Source organism: Miscanthus floridulus, chromosome 5 (assembly GCF_019320115.1).
Source record: "Miscanthus floridulus cultivar M001 chromosome 5, ASM1932011v1, whole genome shotgun sequence".
In the NCBI taxonomy this organism is placed as follows: Eukaryota; Viridiplantae; Streptophyta; class Magnoliopsida; order Poales; family Poaceae; genus Miscanthus; species Miscanthus floridulus.
In genome coordinates, this window is record NC_089584.1 from 37827214 (window position 1) to 37850179 (window position 22966).

Here is a 22966-nt window from a genome sequence, read left to right on the forward strand (position 1 = left end):
TAATTTATTGAATGACTGTTTCGAGATGTGTGCAATTTTTAGAAAGAGGAGTATTGAAGCATTTCTTTTTTTTCTATAGTTCAAATTTACAATTGATCACAGCTACATATTAATGGTTTCTCCTTGCTCTAATGCTGAACAGTACATGAATGCATTGGATGAAGCAATGAATTCGCTTGATGGGAGATTTTCCATCCTTTCGTCATCAAAGCAGATTGTAAGCTACATGAATGATGAGGAAAAGGTAAGGACATGCGAATAGTTTGGTTTGTCAAAGCATTATTTCAGACATAAATCATAAGGATCGTGAGACTCTTACATTTCAGACATCAATTCTGAAGAACATTTATTGGAAGGAGTTTGGTCTTCTTGCATTCATGTGGATGGCATTCCTTAGGGCAGTCTCAATGCTAGAAACTACGCTATACCTATTAATTTTCATAGACACTATGTATAGAAACCATGGTTCCAATGGATAGTTTCTACAGAACAACTTTTTATCCAATCACATACATTCTCTTTCCATTCGCGACCAATCACATCCCTTCGTGTCTTGGTTCTCGTGTAGACATGGTTTCTAACTTAGACCCGGTTTCTATGATTTTTGTTCTCTCTCTTCAATAACTACCTTGCCACATCAGCAAAATGCTTAGGTTGCAGTACAATTAATGCCCATAGAAACTATAGTGGTTTCTGCATTGGGAGTGCCCTTAGGCTTCAGGTTACAGTTACAAAGGTGAGGATCCCAAAAACAATACTGTGTAGTAGCTCATTAGTGCAAAATATAGAAGACTAAACTGTACTGTCACGAACTAAGTGGGAGCATACAGTTCAAGGCTTCATGCATACAATCACAAACTAATTGTTATTAATCTTACCTCCTCGGAGATAATAGATACAATAATCGATTCTTCCACAATACTGATGGAAACAAATAAAGTCATGATAACTTAAATAAATAGTAGTTAAATAAAAATAACTTTATGTTCCAATTTACATCTTCAATTGTAGATTGCTAAATATACATTTTAAAACCTAGAACATACTTTTGTCTTACTCTTTAATGAGTTCGGATAAATTTAGTTTACTTCGAATCAAAGAGCGGCCAAGGCATCATCCGTCGTAGTAGAATCCTAGATGGAAAAAAAATCCTCCTGACCTTCCTCGACTATTGTGATAGTCCGGTTTACCTCCTTCAACTAGAAAACCGGATGTTTGCACTCCTTGAACTATTAAAACCTCGATTTACCTGAATGAGCGGTTTTTAAAGCGATTTTGGCTGACGTGGCGCCACATCAGCCGTTCTACGTGGCTCCGCGTCAGCCATGAGGGAGGTATATCGGACTTTTAGGATAGTTGAGGAAGGTTAATTAGACTTTATAAAAAAATTATAAAATACTTTTTCAAAAAACTATCCAAATATTTTTTCTAGAATAAATATATATTTAAAAATATACTAAAATTGGATTTAGTGTTAGAAAATTTATAGAAATTTTGTTTTAACTTAGAAAAACATGAAACTAGTTTCATGGTTTTTTTTCCTAAAATCATGCTCTACCTTTTTACTACTTACTTAGAGTTATTGAATCTTATATGTTCTCCTAAAATTTAAAACTAGTAAATAATAGATGATGCACACATAAACAAATCCTAGTAGACTGTATCGTGAATCGCCGTGCAATCCACTGTGCAAACTACAAAATATGTTTCCTCAACAGCAATGTCTAGCTTAACCGGTCGAGACAACGCCGAAAAATTCCAAATGAAAAATATAATTCAAGGTATGATTGCATATTAACATGTATCATGTGGTTTACCTTTGTAGCAGCATTGTCTTCTTCAAGAGACATCACAATGATGATGTGTGTACGCTCATTGAACCATCAGCAGTAGTCGCCATGTGACTTCTTAGACTCTAGACCAACGTCTACGACTTGGACCAAAACATCTGGATGGATGCGACCACTTCCTGGTTCATTGTCACCGTCGTAACTCTGCGCATGCACAGAGAGCACATGATCAAGCAGGAAGGCAGTTTGGATGGTCTCGGGATGCCCAACTACATCCATCTCACAAAAATATGCTCTATATTATAGTTCCTAACTCTGAAAAAACATACAGAATGATTTTAGGAAAAAAAAAGTATGCAGCTAGTTTCATTTTTTTTATTTAAAAACGAATTTTCTATGACTTTTTAACTTTAAATAAGATTTTAGTATTTTTAAATGTATATTTATGCTGAAAAAAATATTTGAATATTTTTTGAAAAAATATTTCTATAACTTTTTTATAAAATTAAAATCCCTAAGCTATCGCGAAAGTCCAATTTACCTCTCTCATAGCTGACGTGGTGCCACGTAGGACGGCTGATGTGGCACCACATAAGCTAAAATCACTTTGAAAACCGCTCAGAGAGGTAAATAGGACTTTCTTGTTGAGCAGCGCATCAGCGAAAACCACTTTGAGAACCACTTCAATAGTTCGAGGAGCGCAAACATCTGATTTTCTAGTTGAAGAAGGTGAACCGGATTACTGCAATAGTTGAGAGAGGTCAGGAGGACTTTTTTCGGTAATGCTCTGGTTAGGACGTCCTATCTTCCGGACGTTGCGTTCGCGGGCCGCGGCACTAGCAAAACAGTCCAACTGGCGTATCCCCTTGTCCACTCACCTCTAAACTTATCCTGTTGCTCCATTTTCCAGAAGGCTCTCCACCGCAGCGCCGCAAAATCATGCTCCACCGTGATTGCACTCCACAATGCCGCAACTATGGGGTTCCTCATCTGGACGTCAGCCTCGCCATCGCACCCCCCCTGCCGCCGAGTCCGTAATCCATGGTGCCCCATGGCCAGCCACTGCCCCCATCGCACTTCCCTAGTCGGTCCGCAGCTGGAGCTCTCCCCCTGCCCGGTCCGTGTCAAGGCCGCGATGTCCCCTAGGTGGTCTGCCGACGACACGAAGCTCCATCGATGGGCTCGAAGAAACGGAGGGCGGCTCCGCTCTAGCCGCCGCCCCATTGCGCCCCCTGGCCGGTCCGCTCCAAGGCTGCAGTGTCCCTTGGCTGGTCCACCGAAAACGCAAAGCTCCATTGTTGGGCTCAAAGAAACGGAGGGCAACTATGCTCCGGCCGCCGTGCTCGACGGCTATCGCGCCCCCCTAGTTGGTCGCTCCGCGCAGCCAGCAAGCACTAGACCGACAAACTTTACACACCGACGAACCTCCATTTCTCCCTAGCAGCAAAGAGATATTGCACTGAAAGCGCATGTTGCAAGCGTACATTTCAAATGTTTTAGATGTTTTAGATATGTTGCAAGTGTTTCATACGGATGCTACAAAAGTAGACCAGGATGTTGCATTTGTTGCAATGGTTTGTACACGTATGTTGCAAGCGTCTGTTACCAATATTCATCTGTTTTTCAGACGTATATTGCAAATATGTTTATCTAGATGTTGCATATGTTTCACATATATGTTGCAAGTGTTTTATCTGGATGTTGCGTATGTTTTGCTATGGTTTCAGGTGTTTCTTGTGAGTGTTTCATCTGTTTTCTCCTATATATTGCAAGTGTTGCATCTAGATGTTTCAAAAGTAGATCTGGTGTTGCACTTGTTGCTATAGCTATACACGCATGTTTTAGACGCATGTTTCAAGTGTGTTCATCTGTTTTAGATGTATGTTGCAAGTATTTCATTTGGATATTTTAAAAGTAGATCTCGGGGAAGCACATGTTGCTGCTTCTAGTGCGCCGCCATATGTCACCGTGCCGTCGTGGGTCACCGCATCACGCGCCTAGTGGTGGTGCTGCTGCTGCTGCGTGCTTGCAAGCATGTGAAACAGAGCAGGCTTGGGGTGGTCCCCGCGCATGCGTGGGCCTGCGCGGCCTCTAGAGCGGGATGGGTGCATCAAGCGTGGGTTCGGAAGCACCATCTGATGCTAGCGCGCTGGATCGGACGTCCGATCACTACCAAGTCCTTTTTCATCCAGGACTATCATTGCGTAGAAGTCCTCGGTGTGGAGTTGAACGGCGGTATCTTGCGGCCGAAAGTGGGCTCTTATGGGCTTAGCAGTCTGGCCCATTAAACGACTGCAGTTGATCCACATAGTAAGTCACAAATCACCTGATCCACATACTCTCTTCGTCCTGTAATATAGTGCATTCTAGCATTTAAAAATTATTCTCAAATATAAGGCATTTTAGAGGACAAAAACTAGGTTTGCATTAAATACTTTTGATTTATCAACCAATCACCATTAATCACATTGGTGATAGCGTTTGATTAGAAAATTAAATAAAAATACATGTGTCTTTTATATCCTCTTAATTTATTTTAAAAAATTTAGAATACACTATATTACAAAATAGACAGAGTAAGTTACAAAGGCGGCTTGGCAGGTTGCAGTAACTACCCCGCCTACTAGTTTTAGTTAGCTGCCGGCGTCTGTTATGGATAACTTTTTTTTTTTGAAATTTGACACCGAGAGGTAATCCTGCTCGAGGACGATCTTTTTTTTTTTCATCTGCTTGAGGACGACTTGACGAGTGATGTATACTCTCTTTGTCAACAGAAAAATGTAATTCTCGTTTTTCGAGAAATCAAAATAATTCAAACAACAACAACATAGCATTTTAGTTCCAAGCAAGTTAGGATAGGCTAGAGTTGAAACCCACCAAAAACTCCAAGTCACGGTTCAGGCACTTCAATAATTGTTTTCTAAGCTCTCATATTCAAACATAGATCTCTAGATATATCACAAGCTTTCAAATCTCTTTTTATTGCCTCTATATCAATTTTGGTCTTCCTCTACCTCTCCTCATATTATTAGCTTGGCTTAGGACTCCACAATGCACTGGTGCCTCTAGAGGTCTTCATTGGACATGGCCAAACCACCTTAACCGATATTGAACAAGCTTTTCTTCAATTAGTGTTACCTCTAGGCGATCACATATATCATCATTCCGAACTCGATCCATTCTTACGTGACCGCAAATCCATCGCAACATATGCATTTCTACAACACTCAGTTGTTGAACACGTCGAATCTTTGTAGGCCAACATTATGCTCCATACACACATAACCGGTCTAATCACCGTTCTATAGAACTTGTCTTTTAACTTTTGTGGTACCCTCTTGTCATAAATCAAATAATTCAAACTTTTATTAAATTTATATAAAAAGTACAAACATTTACAAGCGGTAGAGTCTTACCGCCTATGACCGGAAGGTCCCGGGTTCAAGTCGCGGTCTTCTCGCATTGCACAGACGAGGGTAAGGCTTACCACTTACATCCTTCCCCAGACCCCGCATAGAACGAGAGCTCTTTGCACTGGGTACACTCTATATAAAAAGTACAAACATTTATGATACAAAGTAAACACCATTAGATTAGTTATAAAATATATTTTGATAATAAATTTATTTAGAGACATAAATGCTAATAATATTTACTGTAAACTTAATCAAACTTGAATTTTTTTTTTTTACCAACACATATCCCATAATTACATTCTTTCGCAGACGAAGACAGTAAACAGGAGGGTTCGTTCCACCACTGAGATGAAGCCCACACGCATAGGGAACGAGATCAACAGTAAAAGGCACCAGCAACATGTTCAGCAGTGCCTGCGCTCACCTCACCGCCAACCAGTGACAAAAGCAAGCCTGACAGGCAACCACTAGTTGAGATGTAAACACGAATGCTATCCTTCTCTGCCTAATAAGATTGCCCTATGCGTTAACACTTAAGCCCCACCACTTCACCAACGCATCTACTCTCAACCTGCAACTTAAACCAAACTTGTTCAATTCTGGTTCAGCGTGTGCTGGAAGGTACAGACCGTCATCGCTGCAACCGCAATGCAATCAAAAAACAACCAGGACATCGTCATATGTTTCCCCCTCTGACAACTGGTTTTCGACCACTGTCAAGTCTTGCACACCCAAAACACCAGATTCAGTTCAGAGACAACCTCCTAGTCAATATAACTGAAGAAAGCGAATATAAATCCACCAGATCAAGCGCTTACATGGACATTTCACTTTACCCAGATCCAGGATTCTACTTCAAGCGTTGCCAGACAGTTCTTTGCAGTTGCCCTCAAATCCCCAAAACAGGCTATCAACAATTCTAGGTGTGCAAAGCATACAGCAGCCACCATCCGTCTCATCCAACTCTGTTGGACAATGTTTGGTAAATGGACTTCAGCTGAGTATTCCACTTGTCGATGGCATTGTACTTCCTCATCCCCTTGGACCTGCATGAAGCCAAACAAATCAATATCTGAATCTGAGCACAAAATATAGTATTACTAAAGTAACGGGAAAAATGAGTAGGGGGCTACACCTTTCTCCACGCTCTAGTAGCTTGTTGACCTGATCTATGTGGCCTTGGATACGGTTGTCCAGGATGAGTGATACCAACAGCTGCTCGACATCCTTCTCCGGGAAATTGAGTTCCTAAATGCAGATATTGATCAGATAATTAGTGCCATCAATCACTGTAAACTTAGTTCCTAAATGCAGATGATGATCGAATAATTCCTGCCACTAGACACCATAAAAATACATGCTGAGGAAAGACTGAAGCGCCTTGCAGGATAGTGAAGACTGAAGAACATATTGTGCCACATGAGTGAAGCATACAAGCATGTTTTCAATTTAGCTGCAGTGGAGGAATATAATATGAAGCCCACATGATCTAATCATCTATGCGACTTCTGGTAGAGCAGAGAATTTTTTACATTTATACAGGAGGGTCAGTAAGAACCGTCCAACTAAATATTCTCAGTTGTCATTTTTCTGAATATTGTGGACGTGCAAGAGTAAATATCTACCTGTGAAATGAATGGTATCCTGATTCGAGTATATGGTTTAATAAGCTTGAGCAGCACTTGGGTTCTGATGTTCTTCAACAAGTCCTCAATATAGTTACGGATAAAAGGATCGTCCATTATTGTTCTTCTATTACTCTGCAAAAAAAAAAAAAAAAAAAAAAAAAAAAAAAAATGGCAACAATTGCATTAGTACATAGAACATAGAAAATGAAGAGCTAAAAAAATTCTGAAGAAATAAGCGTAGATGCTTACCTTCAGGATCTTTTCAAATTCCATGATGTCATTCTTCTGGTACGCTGCAATCAGGTTTGTCATTGCAAGGATTTCAGGATCATTCTTGTACCTGCAAGCATTCGAATTTTCAGGGTGCGAGGGAAATCAAGCTACAAGATTTACGCGGAGATCATCAATTGTCTTACGGCTTGGCCTCTTGTCCATCAAAAGGATTCACTTCAGATTCCATCAACATATTGGCAAGGACAAGATATCTAAAGCACAGAAAAAAACAAAAAAAAAGTATTTGTTGATATGTATCACAGAGTGTTCTAAAACTTATGTACCTATGAACTAAGGTCAGAAATAACTGTAAGAAGTTTAAATAAGTATAAGTACTTTAGGCATTGGATTCTCCGTGGATTGCCTGCTTCATCGTAGTTCTTGAAAGCTTCAAAGAAATCAGTCGCAGCCTCAGCCCACTGCCTCTCAGCCATATGCATCTTCCCACCACACTCACGAATTATACCCATGATTCTTGGGTGAGGTATCGCTGATTTGATGGAAAGAGCCCTTTGATACAATTCCTGCACCAGCAATTCACTTCAGATTCAAATTAAGCACTTCAAGCAAACAACAATGTAAAGCAGGATTTTTGCACTGAATACACAACACTAAATAAATAAATGACATACTAGGGCAGAAAAAAGCAATATGGTAGAAACTACAATTATCACTCTTCAGGGTCCAAGGCTTAAAAAGCAGAAAAGAAGAGATTGTCCTTTTTATCCTACGAATGCTGGTGTACAGAACATATTACTATCATAAAGAAGTGAAACATTCTCCAATAAATTGAGGTAAACTCAGTACTCTATCCAATTTCAGCTGTGGATAGCTAAATATTCTACCAGATTTAACATAGAATTCCATTCAATTTCAGGTAGCATAAGCATAACCCTTCCCCAGACCCCGCACAGAGCGGGAGCTCTCTGCACTGGGTACGCCCCTTTTATAAGCATACAATTAGTATGTGGCAATTATTCTTACAAGTTACAACAGTAATGTACTAGATATATCACGTCCCTTTTTAAGCTAAGAGTGAAGAAATCCTTTTATGAAACAAGAGAACAAATATGAAGTTAGTATGTAATTGCATCTAGGGCTTTACATACACAGGAAGAAAAAACCAGATGGAGTAATTGAAAGCCACAATAAAGTGGAGAATAATAGAATAATGATTTTTCAGAAACATACGGCATCACAATTCACAACGATAATTTAACTTAAGATATTACCCAACAAAGAGTCACTTGCAAATAGGCAAACAAGGATGCCTTACCTTAAGCTTTTTATTATTCTTTGTTTCAGTATACATTTGGATTTCAATAGCATAGACTTCCAAAAGCTGTGTGCCTTTCTTTTGATCATCAGAACCATCTTCCCTTTGGCAAGATTTATGGAGCTCCTTCAATATCTGCCAGTAAGAATGTAATTTAATAATACAGTTTAATATTACAGGCAAACTTATTGCATCAAAGACAATGAATAAAGAAGTGATCCAAGGACCTTGCTCATGCGACCGTATTCGCCCATATCAAACCAAATTTTGCAAAGCTTCAAGTTTGTCTTGAACCATAATCTCTGTGCAGCAAATAAAAAAGGTATAAAGAACCGTTCAGCACATAAATTTTTTTTCTCATATAATGCAACAAATTTGACCTCATTTTTTGCTTCTTCAAGCGCTCTCAGTGTTGTCTGGTAGAACTCTTGCAGAAGATTAAAGTTCTGACTAGCTGATCCAGAAACAAAATCCATTATGTTGTTTATACATTTCTCGCTGTAGTTCCGGGTGACAGCAGATTTTATGTATGTTAACATCTCTCTATAGGCATCCATCATTTCTTTGTATTTCCCCAGCTTATAGTAAAGCTTGACAGTTTGTTTAAGAGCTTTAAATCCCCTATAAAGATAAAATTACAGAGTAAAGCATCAGAAGTGAAAAGAAAAAAATTATGGTGGAATAATAAATAATACATTTGCCTTCACACAAAAAAAAGTGGCTGAAAAAACAATGTTTAATCATAATATATAACTAAAAAGTACCCAGGTTAGAGGAATTGAATCTTTTAACTTCAATAGAAATTTAGAGCACAGTGCAACATGCAGTAATGTTCATGAAACATGTTTCAACAAAGATTTGTTCATAACCAGTACATGTTAAAACAGAGGAACCACAATCAGGCAGTCAATCAATAAACAATTAAGCAGATATTTTGCCAACCAAGCAAATCTAAAATCCTTCAATTCCTCAGGGTTTCACTGGAACCTAAGCAACTTCAAGTTGGTTTCTATGTTTCAGACCTCCTTTCCTTTTCCACATTTTTTCTCCAATTGAACCAAGTCCGCTCCAAGTCAATTTAAACATGAGTTAAAAGCAGGCTTAATGCAATCCTGTCCTATCAGCTGATCGAGCCCAATTCCAATACCACAGTTGTAAATAAAAAATTCATATTCTAACAGTAACCTTTGCACAGCTAAGTACAGCAGCTCACATCATTGAAGTACATATGTCCTTGAGATTTACATCATGAAAAATTGCAGAGAATCATGAAGCACGAAAGCATTCTGTAGCAATAAATATTAATTTGGCCCACAACATTATTTATATTAGAGATGTCCTGGTCAACTGCATTTGAGAACATGTACTTTTGTAAGGCTCATCTTAGATCCTTTACTTCAGGAGAAGGCCCAAAGTAAAAAAAATGAAGGCTAGTGAAAAATAGTTTGCATACATAAGTATCCAAACCATCTCAGTATGAGAACTCTTGAGTTTTTCAATCTTATATTGATAAGAATAGTTTACCACCTATATTAGATTGGGTTTTGGTTTACTCAATGTTCACCAAGATGATCAATACACTTTAGCATTCATACTGTCCCAGGAACAGCATAAGCAAATCAGACAGAATAGAATGTTAAATAGATTGATTTCTGATACACTTACCATTCAGCCTTTTCAGGCTCCATACTGACTACTTGATCAAAACCAGCAAGTGCACCCTCTGGGTCTGTCTCGACCAAACCTGCAGAAAGATAGTAATAGCATTTACCATTTTGTATTCCTTTAACCTCACAATGTATGCATTCTTCAGTCTAATCACACATATCAAAGAATAGCTACTGTTCCATGAACTAAAAGAGGAAGCACTAGCTGTAATAACTAACATTTGACTTCTAAAGAAAACAAGTCTGTTAGACGTTTTGAGCAAATGCTGATGTAGATCAAATTCATTAGTTACAAGAAACTGTAGATTGCAGAAAATATGAATTTAGGGCTCTGCCTCCCACAATCTTCATATAATATATAAGTTATGACTAACAAACCTCTATATGACATGAAGAGCTATATAACACTTTATGTAAAAAAGATAGCTCTAAGGAACAACAGAGATAAACTGTCAAGTAAATCTTGCATATACAGAAGCAATCCGTGAGATTAGTGGCATGCCGTTCGCATTGAAGGCCAGACAAAGTCACACATTAATCCTTGAAGCACAAAGGGTCAAAGGTCCAAGAATCATCCCGTAAATTATTTACCTATCAGACTCATAATTTCTATTCAAGAATGTTCAATGTCATAGATGAATTAACTAATAACAATAAAAAAAGAGAAGCTTCCTCGCACACATGGTAGAATACTGTTTCAGATCAGATGCCAAAACAACGAGATGAAGGCATGAAGCATGTGACAGAATCTGACTCAGACTGAACTATCTAAAGCACTAAAAATTTATGTTGGTGACTTCCTTACCTTTTCATGCTTCAAAATATGCATGAAGGCATGCTATTACTAATGTCTAAAATGTGATCTGACTCTTAGAATTTAGAAGTGTTCTCTTAGGCAGCCGCTGAAGTTGGCTAGCCAATTTTTCCCACATGGACGGCCACCTAGGCCCACGTATTGCCAATCAGATGCTAGTCCAGCTGCCCGACTAAATGCCCAAGGTGAGAATGATTTTTTTTTTCGGTAACGAACAAAAACATATGTCATGTATTTGGTGTTCCTGTGCAGTAGCTTTTTTTAGTTGTATACTTGTATATATAAAGTAAAATTCTGCATGAACCAAATTTTAATTGTTAGCTACACAGGAGACAGCAGCATTAAAAGAGCACACGTGCTGCTCGCCTAGTTAGCACAATGGCGGTGCCTCCTTGTCACAGTTGTGTGCCACCATACAAAGAAAACTCGAACGAACAACAAACGGGCAAATACGACACCCCCAGCATTCGCCCTTAATTAATTTGCCTTTATATCACCAACTACAATTGTGACCCTAAAATAAGGCTATAAGCATGTCTTCAACCTCCTCATCTTAATCTTTTCTCACCTAAGAAAATAATTTTCCCCCACCAAAGGAATGAGGCATAGCTAAATTGGCAAGAGCAAAAAAATGTGGTATCCATCCATCAGGGAATGCGAATGTGCAACAAAAAAACAAAGTATAGCATAGTTCGGTCGCGCTCGTTTCTGACTTCCTGAGAAATCACCCGACTCGCAAGTCGAAGGAGAAGAAGTTCCAACCTTTGGAGTTGTAATACTGGTTCTCGATGTCGACGTCCTGCTCCTCAGGCTCTTCGTCCGAGTACTCGAACCCGTAATCCTCCATGTCCGCATCTAATCATCATAACATCCACGATCAGGAAAAACTATCCGCAATACAACAAGGGATAGAGAATATGGAAAACTTAAGCGCAGGAATTGCAGGGGGCGCGATTACCTGAGCCCATGGTGGCAGCGACGGGGTAAGCAGGGGGCGCGAGGGCTAGGGTTTGAAGGAGGTGAGGGGTTTGTGCCTTTGTTGCGCCTCGCGGAGAACAGATGGAGAAGGGACGACACGCGAGAGGGGACGGGAAGCCAGAACAATTTCACGTATAGGCCCCTGTGAAAATATCAGGCTGCAAGGCCCACGCCACTCCGGTGTCGGAGGTTGGAACTTGGAAGTGTTATCTTTTTTTTTCCCCTTTTATTTCTTTCCTTTTACTATTTTTTATATTTTTTTTATTTAACACTATTTACAGTTATTTATAATGTTTAATTTAAAAATAATATTTTTATAGATATATGCCCGTGTATTATACCGAGGTTATGATTTTTTAGATTGTATCTTACTCTCTCCGTTCCAAATTATAAGTCGCTTTGACTTTTTTTTTTTTTTGTATATCCATTTTGTTAGATGCATAGCAAAATGAATGTATAGATGCATAGCAAAATAGATGTATCAAAAAAGTCAAAGCGACTTATAATTTGGAACGGAGGGAGTAGTAATCAAACGAGGACGCCTGACACTCCGGGGACTTCATATCGGACGAGGACACGTGGATTCGGTCTTCGTATCGGAACTGGGTAAGCGCCGAGTGGAGGATCATTCATATTGGACACGGACGTGTAAGCAGAGAACAAGACTTGATATCACCGAGTAAACGATAATGTTAAAGTCTTTTTAGGTGTACGGAAAGAGGAGGCGTCCACTTTGGGCACCTTAGTAGCCTACATCTTTTGTGCTAACTTGTTATCTTATACATTACAAAAATAGCATCTTGCTTTCTTTGACTTCCTCCACCCATCTTGCACCACTATGAGCTCTGCCTTGCCACCTTTACCTTTGCAAGCAAGTACCTCCTGGACTCATCACCTCCTTCTAATCCACCGCTAGCGCTGAGCAAAAACCATCTTGCATCCTTCACAAAAAGCGCGTTGTTGCTTTCTCATCGCCTGTCACCACCCGTGGTTGTAGCCTCCCTAATACCTTCCCTTTAGGCCCTCTGCAGTGTGTTCTAGGAGTAGCCCTTGAAACAGAGGCAGAAGGTTAGAGCACTACTCCCTACACTGCAGGTACCGATGCCCAATTGCCTAGTGCTAAGGCTATCTCCAACAACAACACCTAAAATACAAGATCCATTCGTCATTTGGGTAGCGCTATAGGCAAAAGGTTCAATACATATTTGGCATCTTCTCCAACAACAAGACCCAAAAGAGAATCCTTTCTGCAAATGGGTTTTCAGGAGAGATGATACTCATATTTGGGTTGTGCCTCTCAGGCAACCCAAAATAGATCTCTCGTATAGGTACTCTGTTGGAGGCTGATTTTAGGTCTCTTGCTATCTATTTTGGATTTAGGTCTCCTTATTGGAGACATTCTAAAAGTGGAGAGCAGAGCAAGTTCAAGCTCCAGTTCCAACTTAGGGGGTGTTTGGTTCCTACAGGAAAATTTTAGTCCCTGTCCCATCGGATGTTTGGACATATGCATGAAGTATTAAATATAGACGAAAAAAATAACTAATTGCACAGATTGTGACTAATTTGCGAGACGAATTTTTTAAGTCTAATTAGCCCATGATTTGATAATGTGGTGCTACAGTAAATATGTGCTGATGACGGATTAATTAGGCTTAATAAATTCGTCTCGTAAATTAGTCTCCATCTGTGTAATTAGTTTTATAATTAACTCATATTTAGTTCTCATAAATAGCATTCGAACGTCCGATGTGACATGAACTAAAATTTAGTCCGAAAACCAAACACCCCCTTAGTAAAAAAAAGTATGTGTTTGCATGAGGCAGAGAGACACGTAGTAGTGAGCCCCGGAGAGAAAAGGCTGAACATGCCCATTATCACGCGTGGGACCCATTTATGTGAGTTCAGCCATCTCCGATGTGGAGGGCTTTATTAGACTTAGCGGCCACAAAAACCTTCTTTCCATGTCCTAACTTAAAATTTAATCATAACACTAGTCTAGAGCTTGTGAAGTTTCAGTTGGAGAGGTCATTAAATTTGGTGCGTCTTGATTTTTTTTCTTCACACATCGTCTTGATTTCATTGAGCATTTTTTGCATTAATTTAGACTAATACACATAAGCCTTAATCATTTTATTGTTATTTTACAAACATCAATCAGGCATAGATTTCAAGGCTACAGCATTGTCTAATAGGGCCATATATATCTCTTATAAATACCCAAAAAGTTGCAAGAAACGGTGGCTATAGCCTCAAAAGCAATATACAAGTGCCATTGGACGGACACTCTTATATCACGTGTATCAATTCAATTTAGTTACATTAAACATATGCATTTTTATCTACCAGTTTTTTATATAAAAAATATATATCCGTGGTTTAACAACAATACAAATGGTAGAGTTTCCGCATAAATCTCAGAGTATGATTATAATGAAAGGAGATAAGAGGGGTTGATCGTGTTAGGGCCTCTTTGGCACGGCTTATGCCGGCTTCGGCTTCATCTATTTTGCGCAAATCGAGACACTGTAGCGTGAAGTCATTTTGTAAGCCGGGGTTAAAATGAACTAGAAGCCGGGAAAAACCAGTTTTTCTGGCTTCACCGGCTTTGGCTTCACCGGTGAAGCCGTTTTGGATGAGCCGTGCCAAAGGGGGCTTTAGTATCGACAAACTTCTACCACGATTTTCTTACAAATGCTTGTAGATAATTGTCACTTATGATGCATGACATTGCTAAAATAAAAGGATATATGTAAAAATTCACATGGTACAACCTCCAAACGCTGTTAAATGGTTTTCTAGTGTTACACAATCAACCAAATGTGCTGGATACATTCATCATGCTAGTTCGACGTTCCATGGTTGCTAAGTAACTGCGCCGAGGCCATATGTGATACAGTCGTTGATCATATAAAGGTCTGTATGCTTTTGCTTCATTAGCAGTACAACTTCGGACGCTCCCTTCTGTTGGAAAACTGGAACGCTCGCTTCTGATGCAGTTCACTGTCACTTACATGGAGATACCACACAACAAAAACTTGCCAAGCTTTATGTTGCCGAAGTCTCAGTATTTTACAGACGAACACAAGAAGATGCAGATCCTCTAACCATCCAGCACTTTCACCATTCAAGGCCCCTTAGGGAGAAAGCACCAACTTGTCTTTTGGGGTGAATAATTCGAAGACAAATCTTTCTACAGAATCAGTAAACAAGCTGGGGCTCAAATTCAGCAAAATCAACTGAGCCAGACTCGATGGGGGGCATGAGGTATGCAGCAATGATCTCAGACACCAGAGCGGCAATGAGAGGAATCCTCTTCAGGTTCTTCACTAGGGGAATGTCATCAGATTCTCCGATAGCAATGATCTTCTCGTTGATCACAACCATCCTGTCAAGCTTCCTCTTGAATTCAGGGTTCTCGACATCCAGAACAGCAGGGAAGATCCTCGCTGTTGTGCGGTTGGTCTGCACAGGTATGCACGTTTTTACATTGTCAGTAGCAGCCTTAATTCACACCAACATTTCTAGAAGCAATTCATAGATTCTCCTAAACATCGATGAACTATAACAAGCTTCATGTGTATTCCTAATCTTTTGTAAGGACACTATTGCGATATTCAGCATTGTTCAGAAAAAAGTATGAAATATAGTAAACAGGTGGAAATGAAATGATAAACTCATTTATACCTCAATGATCACATGCATGTCAAATTCTTTGGTGTTCAGACCAATTCCCTCATAGAATGCATTGCGTTGGCAGTCATTCAGGTACATGGTCACATACACCTGCAAAAGGTCATGTAACACTAACTATCAGGAGACACAGCCTTTGGAGTTAATCGATCTATATAACAAAAGAAGAGCTTTAAATTACCGAGAGGCAGAAGAATCGTGACCAGAGCTTGGCCTTCCAGTCATTGAGGAACTGCGGCTGAGCCTTGAGCAGGGCAGAGAAGAAGTCACCATGCCTGTTCTCGTCCTGGCACCAGTTCTCGAAGTACTTGAAGATGGGGTACACCTGGTACTCTGGGTTCGCCTTGAGGTGCCTGAAGATGGTGATGTACCTCCAGTACCCAATCTTCTCAGACAGGTAGGTGGCATAGAAGATGAACTTGGGCTTGAAGAAGGTGTACTTCCTAGCCTTGGTCAAGAACCCCAGGTCCAGTGCCAAGTTGAAGTCAGACAACCCCTTGTTCAAGAACCTAGACAGCGCAAATCACAAGAAACTTTCAGCTGAATTTCTCCATGCCTCCTATAGCCTCAAATTGGACACCATAAGGATAACATGCATGGCTGGATTCTTATGGACAGTTGCTGGAAGCAACCCCCAATGCATTGACCTAACTACTTCATTGGCAATGAGTATTTTGTTAGCTCATGTAACCAGGCTGGTTTAAATTGAGGCAGCAGCAAACTTAGAATACCTACATTCCTTGTCCAATTGAGGTAGCAGCACCGGCATAAGTTTTCATGAGACAGACAGACAATTGCATTTCCTAATCTTTATAAGTGAAGAATGCATTTTTTGGCTACTAATCGCACGCATTGTTGTGTAGGATGACTGAAAAGAGATAAGGTGCGTACCCAGCATGGCGCGCCTCGTCCCTGGACATGAGCGAGAAGATCTCCGCCACGACCGGGTTAGTTTTCTGCAGAGGAAAAGCAGGGCATCAGCACACGCCCGCCAGGTGGTCAAGGAAATGCACGAGGCGAGACGAGGCAAGCAAAGAAAGAAGCGGGAAGGAACCTTGAGCCTGCGGCCGAGCTCCTTGTAGAGGAGGAATCCGGAGAACTCGGCGGTGCAGGAGCGCTCGAGGAACTCGACAAAGATCTGGCGGAGCGGGCCCTCCATCTTGTCGGCGGCGGCCTTGAACTCGGGGTTGCGCACAAAATGGGTCTGGTTGTAGTCCGTCTTGAACTCCTGCAGCAGCGCGTCGAACTCCGCCTGGTTGAGCTGCTTGTTAATCTCGGCGTTGAAGAGGCGCTCCATCTCGTCGAAGTCGGTGGTGTAGAAGCGGGGCGTCAGCAGCGTCTCCTGGATCTCCGTCTTGCCCCGCTTCTTGGGGCCCGAGGACTTGGGCGGCGCGGCGGCCGCGGCGGAGGCGGACACGCGGAAGCGGACCACGGAGCGCCGCGGCGCGAGGGGCAGGCCGGCAGCGGCGAGGCCGCCGCGGTGGCGGTGCGTCGCGGCGGGGTTGAGGAGCGAGAGCTCCATGGCGGAGGAGGCCATTGGTGGCGACGGACGGGACGGGCGGTGTGGCGAGGACTGGGCGGCGGGAGCGAGCTCTAGTTCAGGGAGGCGGCGTATATGATGCTCATGCTGCGGCGGCCGCGCGCTGACATGGCAGCGGGGATTGGGATTGCGAGCGGTAGATAAGGTGGCGATGAGGTGTAATCCGGGGCTTCTAATCGCCGCGCGCCATGTGTGAGTGTGAGGGAGCCCAATCTAGCCGCACGCTCTTCGCCGTATCTTTCTCCCTCTCTCTGATGATTTTCCCTTTCTTTCTTCTTTTTCTTATGATGAAATGTTCGAAGCCACATGTTTTGTTGGCGGGAACAAATGGTTGGTTCAGGTTGTTCTTGCAATTCATGAAGCGCGCGCAGCCTTTTTTTGAAGAAAAAGATCAATAATAAGACAGGACAAGGAGTGCATCTACGGTCTCGATATTTCTTTCACGAAGCATGCATGTCCATTTCAAGTTGGACAATTCTTTACTCCTAAAGGCTTGTTTGGATAAGATAGTGTTAGTTATTACTAAATCCGTTCTAAATTATAATTTGTTTGACTTTTTTTACTCTAATATAAGTTTGACCACTCGTCTTATTTAAAAAATTGTGCAAAATATTACTTCTTTTGTTATGACTTACTTTATTAACAAAAGTTCTTCAAGAATGAGTTAAATTTGACTATGTTTGCGCAAATTTTTTGAATAAGATGAGTGGTCAAACTTGAGGCCAAAAAAAAGTCAAACAAACTATAATTTGGAACGGAGGGAGTAGATGAGACTTCTCCTTAAAAAAAAGGGTTACTAGATGAGACTAAAAATTAGTTTAAATTAGCTAAAGTTGATCAGCTAATTGACTAACAATTAGTTAGAGCCTTAGAGGGTTGGCTAAAAAATTAGAGCATTGGCTCCGAAAATCGGCCCAGTTATTAGCGCTGCTGTTTGGATAGGTTAGAATTTAATTTAGCTAAGTTTTAGTTAGCTACCAATTAGCTTTGGATATCCCTTAGAGCATCTCCAAGAGTTCCATACTTTCTTCTCCTAAAAACTTATAGTTTGACAACTCTTAAAAAGATTTTGGAAGAAAAAAAGAAGGTCATCTCCAAGAGTTTCTAATAAATGGCATCTAAAAAAGCAAATTTGGGATCCACATAAATTATATTGGTGCTTTTTTTCTTTTGCTTTACGGGAAACTACAGGGACTTCGGGCCGATCGCCGGCCGCGTAGCACAGCGGATATTGAGGGGCCGCTTCGTCCTCGACAGCAAAGTCTACCACTTGCAACGAAACGACGGCAAGAACACGATCCACGGTACGGTTCGCCTTTGCCTACACCCAGAGCGCCAAAGGATTGCTCTGTTCCAAAACAATCCCAACACCATGATCGATCGATGAGTCGCCTTCTGTGTCGATCGATCGGTCCTTGAGTTCCACCGCTATTCATGAGCGAGATCGATCATTCGTTCACCTACAACTGTATCTGTTTGTTCACTCAGGCTGTTGCTTCCAACGATCTTTGGATATGGCATACCTTTTTTGGAATGCCTGGGTCTCATAATGACATCAATGTGCTTCACCGGTCTCCTTTATTTGCTAAGCTGGCTGAGGGCAGAGCTCCTGAGGTGAATTATACCATAAATGGTCGGGTTATTATCTAGCCGATGGTATATACCCATCATGGGCTACTTTAGTGAAGTCCATCTCTCAGCCTATGGGGAACAAGAACAGATATTTTGCCAAAGCACAGGAAGAAACGAGGAAAGATGTTGAAAGAGCTTTTGGGGTTCTGCAATCAAGGTTCGCCATTGTTCGAGGACCAGCTCGTTTATGGGACACGGAGACACTGGGCAACATCATGAAAGCTTGTGTCATTATGCACAATATGATTGTCGAAGATGAGGGAGTCGTTGACCCTACTGAGTTGTTCGATTATGGTGGCCAAAATGTGGAACCTTCTCATGAGAGTAAAACAAAGGTTCACTTAATGACAAGATAAAAATAGTTGGTTGTGGAAATAAAATGAAAGGAACTACATCTAATTGGCCAGACGACGAGCAACAATCTTCTGCTGCATAACCGTGTAGTACTGTTGCTGCAGCGGGGTCAGGGCGCTAATGTCCATTGCCATTATTTTGTCTTCCTTTTCGATCGTGTCATTTTCCACCTTCTGCAATTCAGCTTCTAACTTTGTTTCTTCTAATGCCAGGCGCCTTTTCTCTAGCTCAAGTGAATCCATGTGCCTCTCCTCTTTCTTCTTCTCTTTCTCCATGTCAAATGCCTCCTTCTTCGCCCACATTTTGTCCAAAGCCTCCTTGCAAGCTTCACCTCCTCCTCGCCTTAGAGCATCTTTTGCCTTTTTTCTGTCCCTGTGGCCTCTTTCGGGCTTCGGACTCTGGAGGTGCAATCTCAGTGACATCTTCAGTGATGTTGACTTGTACATTCGTGGGAGTGGAGTCTGGGTGAACCTTGTTTTTCTTGTTACAGGCTTGCTTCAGCTCTGCCAGTTCCCTCCTTTTGGCCTTCCACTTCTCTTCATCCTTCAAAATGTTCCAGCACTGCGTGAGAGTGAATGTCTTCTCACCGTTCATTCCTTTGAACATAGTTAATGCTTCAGAAACCTGCAAACATATGTGTTTATTAAATATCAATGTGTATGTCTTCTAAGATTACTGAAATAAGAAAAAGAATTACCTTGTCTTGAATGGTTTTTCCACTTTGATTTCTACGCTCAATCGCATCATAGCAAGCACAGTACTTGTTGACATTCTCCAAAATATACATCCATCTATGCATTAGTGAACTCTCTGTTCGGCTTACAAATGACTTCCTGTGGGTCTCATAGTAATCATAAATTCTACGCCAAAAGGAGGAATGAGACTGATTAGTTCCTTGCACGGGATCTTTGCTGACGTTCAACCAAGCCAAGACAACAATTTCATCCTCGTCCGGAATGAATTTTTTTTTGCCTCTTGGCGTTTGGCCTTGGAACGCGTGGGTGTTTATTACCACAAGCACTGGACTGCACTTCTACAACTTCAGCACCTGCTACTACCTTGACTTCATCTTCTTCAACATCAGCTCCTACCTGCACGTCCTCATACGCGTGCGCTTCCTGTGTCATGGGAAAGCTGAACTCGTCCAAAGAACGAACACCCTCAAATCCCGTGACCAAGTCAGTCCAATAACCACCACCGGACATTGCGACGAGCCTGCAAATATGGACAAAGAAATCATTACCAAATGCTCCTCTGTTAGTATTTCCCTTTCTTAATCATGAAAGCAATAGGCATCAGCAGAGAACTCCATGCACCACGGTAGTAGCAGCAGGCAATAGGCATCAGTAGAGAACTCCATGCACCACGGTAGAGAGGAGAAACCAATAGAAAATATACGGTCAAACAATTCAAAACTACAGTAAATTGAATCATACTGTCACAAAGATGATTTTTTTTTGAAATTGGTGCACTATAATCTGTTGGTGTAATGGGTCGCGAGCTATTTTCAGAACGCACCGAGTGTAGGTGAAGCCCGGTCCACTTTTCAGCCCAGCAGCGTGTTGGGGCCACTTTTCAGTCCACGCTTCTAGCAAAACAAAAACAGGCAAACCACACCCAGGACGGTGGACGGAGTGACGGACACCCGCGCCGCCGCCGCCATGGCCGACGCCGCAGCAGCACGGTGAGATCCCCTCTCCTAGTCCCAGTCTCCTACCCAATCGATTCATTCGCCCTATCCGGCATTCCACACGACCACACTCGCGCTCCCCTCGCAGCTGTCTCCGCGCCTTCAGGCGGTGGATGCGCGCGCACGGCGTCGTCTGCAGCGACGCGCTCAGCCTCGACGTCTCCGATCCCCTCGGTGTCCATGAGCGCGCGGTCACGCTGCTACCTCGCCGAGAAGAACAGAACAGCTATGTACAATGGGTAGATCGATGGATTACCTCCTCCACACGATGACGGCGGTGACCAACTCCTCTCCAGACAACGGCGGCGGCGACGACCTCCTTCGCGCCAAAACACCGCGCCATGAGGGAAAACGCGCGGGAGGCGAAGGAAACCGAGCGGGAGTAGAAGGACACGTGCGAGGCTGCGGCGCGTAAAGTTATGCGGACGAGGAAGATTTTTTCCAACTCCTAAAATATTAGGAGATTGTATTAAGAGTTGTTGGAGATGGATTTTTGTGGATCTTTCTAAAAACTTAGGATTATGAGGAGGTTTAGGGAACTCTTGGAGATGCTCTTAGGCACTAAAAAGAACTAAAACATTCTTAGGCGAAACTACTGCATTTCAAGACAAATTCTAGAGTAGATGCCAGTATCCGTTGGATTTGGATACAAGGAGTGCATTAGATCTCCAATTTATTTTACGAGAAAAGAGTGCTTCAATTAATTAAGGAAAAAAGTAACTATAGTCAGGTTCCAGCAACTTAGTTAGAGCATCTCCAATAGTTCTCAAGAATAATAATTGGTAAATCAGTGAATTTTCCAAGTGGCTAAAAATTATTGAGAGCATATTTGTTATGTTCCTCTAGCAGTTTTCAAAATCGCACTCCTAAAATATAGAAGTCAATTTTGCAACTGGAATCCCGTCATCCCAAACTATTTATAAATAACCCCAACCACTTTTATAATTTCTTTATCTCTTGTACATTTGTATTGAGGTGTCAAAGTGTTCAGAAATTCTTGAGGATAGTACCTATGCTGATTGTCCACCGCATAATTAAAGCTATGATACACCCCATGGAAATGACCTATCATCTTCGTGTTAATGACATCAACACAACGCTTGCGAGGTGATGTAGTTTTTGTCTGACATATTTTCATTGAACCTAGGGAATATACAATCAATTAGCACATCAAGATCACTATCATTTCCGACGTGCAATACGCATATATCACGAGGAAGACAGATTTCAACATCACCATTGGCCTCCTCAGAGCCTTCACCATGCGTAATAGGTATTCTGCAAACCATGGGTCACTCTTTGCCCCCATGTTGCGTACCAGTTTCAAGTATTGTATGGAATTCCAAAGGTATGACATCCTTAGCGAGGCATCGATTATCTAAGCCCTCAACCCCCTTTAAAATCTTCCTAAAACCTCCACTGAAGACCATAGTCTTCCCACCATACAGAAGCAAAGGTCAGTCCTGAAGACCATAGTTGCCTCTTTGTCATGGTCGCCTCATCCCAAATATTCAGAGATGTATCAATGTAGTTTGACAGTACCACTCTTGTTTTGTGAAGCTAAAAAAGTATCATCATCGATGGCAAGGGGAACCTTAAAGCGCGAGTGCGTAGTTCTACCACCAGGCATTATTGAGGCTATGAAACTAGATGTAGATGATGTTAGAACAATCTTGTTCTTGTTGTGTGTAGTCACGAGCAGGGCCCTGTATAGATAAGTCTTCTCGGTGTCTCTAGGCCCATCCACAAAGAATGAACCCCAATGTTTGATATTAACAACAGACATAATCTCATCGTAGGTAGCCTACTGCTCCTCATTAAGGGTGTTCAATAAAGCCATGTCATTAGCATTAGCCTCAATTGATAGGTCGAGATGGCGGACAAGAGGGAGTGAATAGTCCTTTCTAAAACTATTTGCGTTGGCTAACCAAAACAAATGTGGAATTAAAACTTATTCATTCTAGCTAAGACTACACCCCTCTATCTAAGTTCACAAGCACCTTAGAAAGAGATCATAATTGAGCAACTAAGGTGCCAGGCTAGGTAGAGCTCAACTAAACAATTCTAGTTTGCAAGGTCACACAAACCTATACAGCTAGTACTTAAGTAACCGAGGAGCTCCTACACATGCTAGTATGCAAAGCGCACAAAGCCTAAGCTTACTAGCACTACCGAAAGCCATAGTTTGATTTAGGATAATTGATGAAACCTAAGTGTA

At 41.6% G+C, this 22966-nt stretch overlaps 2 protein-coding genes across 2 annotated transcripts; both read right to left on the minus strand.

The window, feature by feature from the left end:
- Window positions 1-5780: 5780 nt before the first annotated feature.
- Window positions 5781-11978, minus strand: LOC136451988 (COP9 signalosome complex subunit 2). The gene is made up of 12 exons (XM_066452665.1): window positions 11823-11978; window positions 11627-11719; window positions 10049-10127; window positions 8764-9004; window positions 8611-8685; window positions 8384-8518; window positions 7444-7631; window positions 7251-7319; window positions 7084-7174; window positions 6832-6966; window positions 6342-6454; window positions 5781-6252 (listed from the first exon to the last, which is right to left on the minus strand). Exons 1-12 carry the CDS (start codon window positions 11830-11832, stop codon window positions 6162-6164), a joined length of 1320 nt encoding a protein of 439 aa, XP_066308762.1. The 5' UTR covers window positions 11833-11978; the 3' UTR covers window positions 5781-6161.
- A 2591-nt stretch (window positions 11979-14569) lies between these two features.
- Window positions 14570-17149, minus strand: LOC136449853 (magnesium-protoporphyrin IX monomethyl ester [oxidative] cyclase, chloroplastic-like). The gene is made up of 5 exons (XM_066450061.1): window positions 16587-17149; window positions 16424-16488; window positions 15714-16041; window positions 15527-15625; window positions 14570-15304 (listed from the first exon to the last, which is right to left on the minus strand). The coding sequence occupies exons 1-5, from the start codon at window positions 17067-17069 to the stop codon at window positions 15041-15043; spliced, it is 1239 nt and encodes a 412-aa protein (XP_066306158.1). The 5' UTR covers window positions 17070-17149; the 3' UTR covers window positions 14570-15040.
- Between the last annotated feature and the right edge of the window lie 5817 nt (window positions 17150-22966).